The 9,391-nt window shown below is 43.9% G+C and overlaps 1 protein-coding gene across 1 annotated transcript; it reads left to right on the forward strand.

Moving 5' to 3' along the window:
* The first annotated feature begins 943 nt into the window (after positions 1–943).
* LOC136511861 (large ribosomal subunit protein uL1c-like) lies at positions 944–4,772 on the forward strand. The gene is made up of 7 exons (XM_066505888.1): positions 944–1,323; positions 1,441–1,620; positions 1,718–1,772; positions 2,394–2,521; positions 2,864–2,947; positions 4,126–4,251; positions 4,340–4,772. Exons 1-7 carry the CDS (start codon positions 1,006–1,008, stop codon positions 4,475–4,477), a joined length of 1,029 nt encoding a protein of 342 aa, XP_066361985.1. The 5' UTR covers positions 944–1,005; the 3' UTR covers positions 4,478–4,772.
* Positions 4,773–9,391: the final 4,619 nt, after the last annotated feature.

Consider the following 9,391-nt stretch of genomic DNA (forward strand, 5'->3'; position numbering starts at 1 on the left):
ATACTATTTAATTATCCAAAATTATCCAAACCAGCTAAAACCGTACCAGCCGAACGGGTTGTTAGTCGTGGAACGAGACTCTAGAAGCAGCAGCGTCGCTGGTTTGTCCTCCCACCCGACACACAGCTCGCAGCCACACACGGGTTCGGTCCCTCGTCGCTGCCGCTCGAACGCCACACGCGAACCGCGACCACACACCTGTCCGGCTGCCTCGCGCGTCTCCCTTCGCACGGCTCTCGGGGCTGAGCCAAATCAGGAGCCCCGAACACCGGCGCGCGTCTCGGCCCAGCCAACTCGCCGTGTTTCTCCGCGCCCGTCGCCCGCGCGGACACGACACGAACCCACCCGCCCGCCCCAAGTCCCCAACCCAAGATCCGGCAGGTCACCGGGTGTGCGTTTCGGCCGAGGCAAATCACTGGAATCAGGGCCGGGCGAGAGTTTTCCAGGCGCCGCGCCCGTCATCCCCGGAGTCTGCGACCGCGAGCCCGCCCACCCGTTCGGTTGACCGGTCCGTATCGTTGCGACCGCGAGTCCGCCCACCCGTTCGGTTGACCGGTCCGTATTATTGTTGGTTCGTGAAGAAATATTGTCGGTTGATTTGTGTGAGAGAAAAATATTATTCTAGCTGAAAATTTACGATCGACAACATATTGCCGATCGATGAACACCGAGGCCGAGACCCATGGGTATCGGTTAAGAGCCTGTTTGGTTCGTCTAGTAGCTACTAAATTTAGTAGCTTTTAGTCATTTTAGTAACTTTTTAATCCAACATTATAACTAAAAGTTACTAAAAAAAGAACTTTAGTTCTCTCTAGTAACTCTAAAGTTATTAAAAATAACTAAACCGTTTATTAGCCGCTAAAGTTTAGCTCGAACCAAACACCCCCAGGCCCTAAGGCTATAATAACCCGCGCTCGCCCGCGCTGCCACTTCGGCTACCGTTTCTATCCCTCCACTCCCTCTTATCTGCTTCCGCCCTCCTCCCCTCCCTCCCCTACCTCCACCATGGCCACATCCGCTGCGGCCACCGCCTCCGCCTCCCTCCTCGCGCCGGCGGCCAGCAGCACGGCGCCGGCGGCCTCGCCCAACGCGCTGTTCTTCCCCTCCTCCGTGCCGTCGCTGCGCGCCTACCCGCGGCTCCTCCTCGCGTTCCGCTGCCCCGCCGCGGCCGCCCAGGGCGCCGTGCTCGAAGAAGAAGAGGCAGAGGCCGACCAGCCGGGCCAGTACGACGACGACGGGTACGAGGGCGGGCGCGGCCCCGCGTTCACGGCCCCCACGCGGCCGCGCACCGGCAAGGCCGCACTACCGCTCAGGCGCGACCGCGTATGCATGCATATCATCGAATACTCTCCCCCCTTCCTTCGTATGTGGTTCCTGTTGCGTGCGTGATTGTTGTGTATGGCCGGTCGGTGACGCTGTGCTGGTTTTGAGGGTGTGCAGACGAGGTCGAAGAGGTTCCTCGAGATCCAGAAGCTGAGGGAGAGCAAGAAGGACTACGACGTGCCCACCGCCATCTCGCTGATGAAGCAGATGTCCAGCGCCAAGTTTGTCGAGTCGGCGGAGGCGCACTTCCGCATGAACCTCGACCCGAAGTACAATGACCAGCAGCTCCGGGCCACGGTATTGTTTCTTCTTCTTTTTCTGTCGTTCTGTTCGGGTTGCTTCTTGTATCCTGCTGCGTTCGTTGATTTGTGTTGGTCGTGCGTGGTGAGCACAGGTGAATTTGCCCAAGGGAACAGGCCAGTCGGTGAAGATTGCGGTTCTCACACAAGGTGCGCGGTGATTGAAACACGACGCAAATGTTGTTGAGCGATAATTAGTACAAGCTGAATTCATGTCAATTGCAGTATATGATGCATGGGCTAATTGGATCACTGTGCTAGTGGGTCGTATGTGTGATTGTTCTGTTTGACACTATTGCCTCATGTGTGACTATGGGTTTAATCAGAAACATGCTTGTCTTTATTTTTATGCAGTCTTTGTGTACTGATATAGCTATTTGATTACACCAATCCGTTAGTTTGTATTTTTCCTCTTAAAGTGTCATGTCTTCTTTCAGAGTTCAAATCTCATAATTCATAAGTATTGTGAGCAGTGCAACGTATTGGATCGAACAAAATTAGTTTGTCTTTGGTCACTTGGGCAGAAGAATAATACAATCAGTTTATTATGTTCATGATGTTTCTACTTCTTTGTTTTTCACAAGAAGTCACTTGGGAGTTGGGATGGTGCTATTTTTATGCTGTCCACTTAGCAAACTGACTGAAACTTGTCTTTCATATCCTTTGTGAAAGATAGTCACGCTTTTCTTGTCATGATCATAAAGATGGAGGCACCAGTAGTTGAAATAATCATGATCATTATGCATTAATAATTGTTTTCTGGCCTTACAGGTGAGAAGATAGATGAAGCTAGAGCTGCAGGAGCTGATATCGTAGGTGGAGAAGATTTGATTGAACAAATAAAAGGAGGATTTATGGAGTTTGACAAATTGATTGCATCACCTGATATGATGCCTAAGGTATGAGCTATTAACGGTTCAGCCTTCATTTCAGTGTACTATTGGAGACTGCCGCAAAGTTTGAAACGAAATATTTAGTTGTGCTTACTATAGGTCTTAAGTGTCTTACCATGTAAACTGTTAAAAACGTTGTTTTCTATAGATAAAACAGATTGGCTATAACAATCTAATTTCGAAATACAGGAATACATGTGTGAGATGTTTCATTCTTTGATAACTAATGCTAAACTAAATGTCCAAAATTCTGTATATATTTGTTGCATGCTTTGCCTCATTGAAACTTTCAACATGGGCTCCCATTTAAATGATTATCAGGCTGAGTTATTTCTGTTTACTTTTCAGGTTGCTGGCTTGGGTAAGATTCTAGGACCAAGAGGGCTGATGCCTAACCCCAAAGCTGGCACTGTTTCTCCAAACATTACTCAGGTATTGAGGAAGTCAATACAGATTTTGTTTGCCTCAGATTTTCCATCAATATTGCTTCTAAATCGTTTGTCTACATTTCTTAGTCTGGGCACTGTGACAAGATTTAAAACTTCATGCCATTATAGTATTTAGCTGACTTCTAGGATTCATGTATAAGTATCTTCCTACCTTTGTTAGTTGCATTTACTTTCCTGTACTCCAATAATTCAAGACTCAGGCATGGTGTTTTTCTTGAACATATGCTTGTAATTTAATTGTGCCTAGCAAGAGTTCAGGAAGTTGAAATAGTTGGTTTTACTGATCGCCTAGGAGGAAACTAGATGAGACACATGTTGGAGAATATGGAGCGCTGTTGGTTTATGGCAGTACACCGGTGGTAATAATATTATGAAATCCTGATTCACCCTAGACAAGTAGACAGCAACATAAAGCATTGGCAATAATAACTAGCAAAAGTAGTGAGGCAGTTGATTGAGGGATATGACTTAAAATCTGGTCCAGTTTTCACGGTTCAGTTTATTTTATTTAGAAGCAAGGCTGAAAGTACCAAAGACTCAAAATGGAGTAAGTACTATGACATGTATATTGTTATTCATTTGGAAAATGTGTTGAGTTTCATTTTTATACTGAGTGTGTGGAGTGTTTCTGCGTCCATCCTTGCCAAGAGTTTAAATGCTGTGTTAATGGAGGACACAGTACAAGACATTTGACCTTGATACAGATTAATATGCCCTGTTCGCTTGGCTGATAAGCCATGGCTGAAAGTACTGCTGGCTGATTTGTCGTGAGAGAAAAATACTGTTCGTTGGCTGAAAAAGTACGGCTTATAAACCAAGCGAACAGGGCGATACGCCAATCATACCCCTCCCTCTCCCTCTCCCTCTCCCTCTCTCTCCCAGATATAAAGTCATGCTGACTTGTGCGCCAATCATACGCGTTTTAGGTGTGACCATCATTGGCCTAATGTTATTGGTATTGGTATCTTAATAATAGATGTACCTTGGAAATGGCAGTTAAAGGGTCCAGATGTCCTTTTGTTCATAAGTTAAGGGAGTATTAGTTCATATTTGAACGTATTTGAAAAATGGTTGTAAAATTGAATCAGTTCAACCCAATTGTAGTGATAATTGTCTTAGGACCAATGAAATAGATTGTGCTAATTGTGTGAATGGTTCCAGGCTATCGAAGAGTTCAAGAAAGGGAAGGTTGAATACAGAGTTGATAAATCAGGAATTGTCCATATTCCCTTTGGCAAGGTTGACTTTCCGGAGGAAGATCTCATTGCAAACTTCATGGCTGTTGTTGTAAGATCTATGTTCCTACAAAACATCTATCTCTGTTCATCATTTTACTGAGGATAGTGTTGATAAGCTTCTTGCTATCCATTCACAGCGCTCTGTTGAGAGGAACAAGCCATCTGGTGCTAAGGGGATATACTGGAAAACGGCGTACTTGTGCTCATCCATGGGACCTTCTATCAAGCTAAACATAAAAGAAATGCTTGACTATGGTTTGGACTCATCTGACTAGATGTCACCACAGGCACCAGTTAAGTCAGATTAACTATCTGCCCCTTGCGACAAATGAGCAGAGACATGGTTGTGGGGAATGGCAAGGAGGTGCTTAGGTACAGTTTTTTCAGTTTTACGGGCACCCATCATCAGAGCAGCTAAAGTATGCCCAGATCGACAAAGAAGTGGTCTTGTTGGTCATGTATTTATGAGCAAATTATGCATGGTTTCATAGATGTCTCTGAGACGTTTGTTGTAATGTTTCATATTCTGTCAATAGTCATCCTTGAGCTTAAGCCAGCAATTTATTTTCACCTGTCATTAACGTAAGCACTTACCGTTCATGTTTGTGTTGGCGAGTCAGCTTGTATTTTCATCCGCTTACCCGTACAAGTCTTGAGTCACCATTGGTGTTCATTTCCTGCAGTAAATGAAAGCACTTATTAAACATTCGGTTCATACATTATGGTAAACTAAAAAAGATCATGCTAGCGGATGCATGATACAGGATTCACAAAGCGAAAAAATCACATGATAGCACGTATGCATGGACAGAAAGGAAGAATGCCTTTTTACATTGATCACGTGATTATGAATATCTGTACCTCTCAAGCATCCCAATTGCTGATCAAAGATTTGATTCACATTACCCTTAACCCGGCTTGATCTGCTTGTTTTTTTTATTCACAACAGTGTTTTTTTCTCATAACATTTCATCCGGAATGGTGTTTTTCATCCATTTTTCTCCAAAAACCCTCCAGCCGAACGGGGCCTAAAGTGTATTTGGAAGTTGAATCCAGCAGATGGAATTTGATTCTAAATGGCTCTTTTAGTTCAATCTCTCTCCAAAAGATCAAAACAAATTGTTTGCGACCAAAATTGGCAGTATCAATCTGAGAAAAAAAGGGTCATCTGGTTTTGAATATGACCTCCAATGATAGAATGGACTTTACGATTGTGCATCTCTCGTCGATCAAAATGCTTATGCGTCCAATTTAAAATTCAGATGACAGAATTATGGACTTTGGAAGAACCCATCCCAATAATATGGACATTGGAAGAACCTATCCCAAGAAACTAGAGTGATTTGATTTATGAAACTGGGTGACCTGGTTTTGACAGTTTAGATCAAGTTTGAGTTAGTTTAAATTATAAATCTTGATGCCTTTGGATTCTACCATGAGATAGACCTACCATCTTGTAAAAATAAAGGGCCACAACTCATTGACTATCAACCAATAGATTCAAACACATTTATCTTTTACCATTTTACCATTTTACCTTTTATCCAATTTACCCTCTCATCTTTGCCTAATTTCTTCCAAGTTCCAACCTCATGTGTTGTTCTTCGCTCATCTCCATGGCATGAGAAGGCAAGTGCAACCCAACGTGTGTTTGCCTCCATGGGTCCGTCCCGGTGAGCGCTCAATGATTTCTCCTGGATCATCCGATTTTCTAAAACCATGTGGTCCAGTTTACATAGGCCATGTTCGGCTGCTCATATAAGCTATAAGTCGGTTTATCAGTCATGATACAATATTTTTCTTTCCCAACAAATTAACCGTATAAATCAACACAAGTGGCTTGTTCGGCTGGTGCACCTCTGTGGGTTGCACATGATGATGTCTTATGACGGTGTGTTTTAGTATCAACACTCCTTTTGCCGACTGCTAGAGACAAGCTGTTGGTCAATCGGTGTTGTTGCGAAGAGTTCGGTGTTAACTGTTAGGGACTCAATCTACACGTGACATATAAACTCCTAATCTATATATTTTGGTTGCAATGTGAAAGCATCTAGGCCCCTAGGCCCCATTTGATTTACCTCATATTCAATTTGTTTGGCTTATTTTTTTAGTTGAAACAGTGTTTTTCTCTCACAACAATTCAGCCAGAACAGTGTTTTCAGCCAGTTTCAGTCAAGATTCAGCAAGCCGAACGGGTCCTAATTGGGTTTCGGTGATTAATTACGACACGAGATTACTATGACTAACGTGTATTTTGCAGAGGCAATTTGAGTTAGGTCATGGTAATGGCAATTGATTAGGCAATCATGGTTGTCATGCCCCTGTCGATGGAAATCGTTTCGGTTTTCAAAGGATGAACTAGTTCTAAGTGTCGTTTGATGTTGAAAAGACACTTAGAGTAGTTTAAGACTTTGTTTTTTCCTTTTGCCGTACTATTAAGGGGGTATGGATTAGTAGCTTGACCTAAGTGAGTCTAGTGGGTTAGGTGTGGTGCACACTTATCAATTCTAGCATTAGGTAGCTCAGGAGTAGCCCTAAGATCAATGGAAGTAAACTTCATTCACAAAGGATTTCGAGTTAGAAGTGAATGAAGGGTCAAATGACTGACCAGATGCTGGTCTAGTTGACCGGACGCTAAAGGGTGAGTCCGGTCAGTTCATTTGATCAACTGGAGTCGTCTAGTTGCGACCGGACACTGAGTGAAAAGTGACCGGACGTTGGGTGCCTGCGTCCGATCAACTCCACAGAGGTTTCAGAGAGGGAGTTTCCTGATCAGACGCGTCCGGTCAGTGCTGACTAGACGCTGGTCAGGATCCGGTAACTGACTGTAACACCCTAAAATTTGCACAGTTTTTAAATAGAAGAATTTGATTTATTATGCATTTTGTGGGCATTTGAATTTAGGAAAATAATAAATTTTATCAAATTAAAATCAAATATAGGTTTACAATCATGTGTGTGCATTCATGCTGCTGCATATTAATTTTTGAGTGGTGTGATTTGAAATCCAATTTCAACTTGATTTGAATTTCGCATTCAAATTGGTTTGAAAAATGGTTTAAAAAATAGAAAAGAATTTCCTTCTCCCTTTCTCAAATTCGGCCCGCCAGCCTTGCTTCTCCGCCGGGCCAGCTAGCCGCCTGGCCTTTCTCCTCTCCTTCCCGCTAGGGCCGAAGCCCACGTCGGCCTGCCTCTCTTTTCCTTCGCGCCCGTGGCCCATTTCCTCGCCTGCGACCCAGCTCCATCAGTGTCGGCTCAGCAGCAGCGCTGGCCCAAGCCTGCGTCGCGCGCTCTCCTTTCCTCCCGCTGACAGCTGGCCCCAGCTGTCAGGGTCTTCTCCTTCCTTCGCACCATGTCCGCCTCGGGCACGACTACGCCGATGCCGTTTGTGTCCAGCTTCGCAACGCCGCCGTCCGATGCCGTGTCGCCCAAGCCGTCGTGCTCGTGCCCATGCCTCCCAATCCAAGCTCCAGCACCGCAGTCCCCTTCGCCAAGCAACCATAGCCCTAAGCGCCACCGTCAACCAACCCTAGCCGGCCGTCATCGTCACGCCTTCTCCATCCATGGAAATCCTCTTGGTGAGTTCGCAATTGTCTCCTCTCGCTCCCCGTACTTCTCTTGAGTCTAACCGTGGCCAAAATCGTCAGATTTGTGAACTCCGGTGAGCTCATTCATGGCGTCGCCGTAGATACCTCACCGCCGGCCCTGTTCCGGCCAGCCAAGCTTGCTCGCATCCGCCCGATTGAATCCCGACCATACAACTCTAATCCAACGGCCTAGATCACCTCATACCCTTTCGGCAGGCAAAATTTCAAAAGAGCCCCTCCCTTTTTCAATTATAGAACCCGCAGTCCATAGCACTTTTTTCAGAGTATGTTTTCTTCATTGGAAAGCGTAGTTTCATCGGTTTAGATCCAAAATACGTTTTCACCAATTTACAGTTTTGCCACTAATCTTGTTTTAGCCATAAAATCTCTATTTTAACTCTGATTTGATCCGTTCAACTTGCGTTAGATTCATAATTCCATAATCTACATGTTCATACTACTGTTATATAGGTTTTCAACTTTTAAAATTTAAGGTTAGATTTAATCTATTATTTTACTAAAGGAAAACTTGTTTAATTCATAATTTCTTCATTTTAGCTCCGATTTTTGTGATCTTCGCATCTATGTGTTCGTAGCGAGACGTAGATTTGTTTTTCAAACTTTTCATCTTGATTTTATATTGTTGGTGTACTGTTCTAATCTATAGCTTTTGTTTGCTATGCATGATTGCTTCTGGATGCTTGTATGTTGTTGTGATTATTGGGTATAGACGGTTGTGGCAGAACCTCCTAAATTATAGGGCCCACATGCACCTGTCACTGTCCAATGACCTATGACAACTATGCATATATACCTGATAACTTAAGAAGACTGTCGGGTGTCCTCGGAGAACCCTGAATCATCCACATTTTTTCCGAGCAGGATCCATTACAGAGTCATTGCAGCATTACAATATTTATTCAAATATCTACATTAGAGTAAAATAGCGAAAGTCTTACAATAACTTAGTTTACAAACCAGTTGTTTTAAACCTTACAAACTAAGTTCGATAAATATTACAAACCATAGTAGTGGAGTGGCATTAGTAACATAATACAAACACACAATATAAGTACCCTGCCCAAGGGTCACACATTCACCTATCATCATCAATCGAAACAACAGTCATGCAGCACGGTCCAAAGCAGACCTACTCATGAGGCTCACCTGCAACAAGGGTTAACGAACCTTGAGTACAAAAGTACTCAACAAGACTTAACCGAAACAAAAACTGATAAGACTCAGGAATGCAGGCTCAGGGATTCAAGGTATGGCTTTAGCAATAAACAAGGTTCTTTTGCGTAAAAGCTTTCTACAAGATTCTTTCTTTCAACATTTGTATCTCCATATCAATTATATATAAAGCTGACATGACCCGTACTGAGATCATAAAACCTCATATTAAAATCTTTCTCAAAACTTCCTCAAGTTTCAGTTATTAACTACGATAATGAACAGTGAGTTGAGTCTCCATAATCGAGGAGCAACGACAATTTAAACCGATTATAACTCAGCTGGGGATTCCCAACCACACGACATATGCAGGTCCCTAACCTACATATACCAACCTACCCTCAGATCCTCTAAAACAAGAACGGATCC

This window comes from Miscanthus floridulus, chromosome 16 (genome assembly GCF_019320115.1).
Source record: "Miscanthus floridulus cultivar M001 chromosome 16, ASM1932011v1, whole genome shotgun sequence".
Classification (NCBI taxonomy): domain Eukaryota; kingdom Viridiplantae; phylum Streptophyta; class Magnoliopsida; order Poales; family Poaceae; genus Miscanthus; species Miscanthus floridulus.

Bases quoted from the DNA above. Each gene is read 5' to 3' on its own strand.
- LOC136511861 (XM_066505888.1), top strand. From the start codon at position 1,006: ATGGCCACATCCGCTGCGGCCACCGCCTCCGCCTCCCTCCTCGCGCCG. The intron at 1,773-2,393 runs GTGCGCGGTGAT...CTGGCCTTACAG, and splicing joins GATTGCGGTTCTCACACAAG to GTGAGAAGATAGATGAAGCT. The intron at 2,948-4,125 runs GTATTGAGGAAG...GAATGGTTCCAG, and splicing joins TTTCTCCAAACATTACTCAG to GCTATCGAAGAGTTCAAGAA.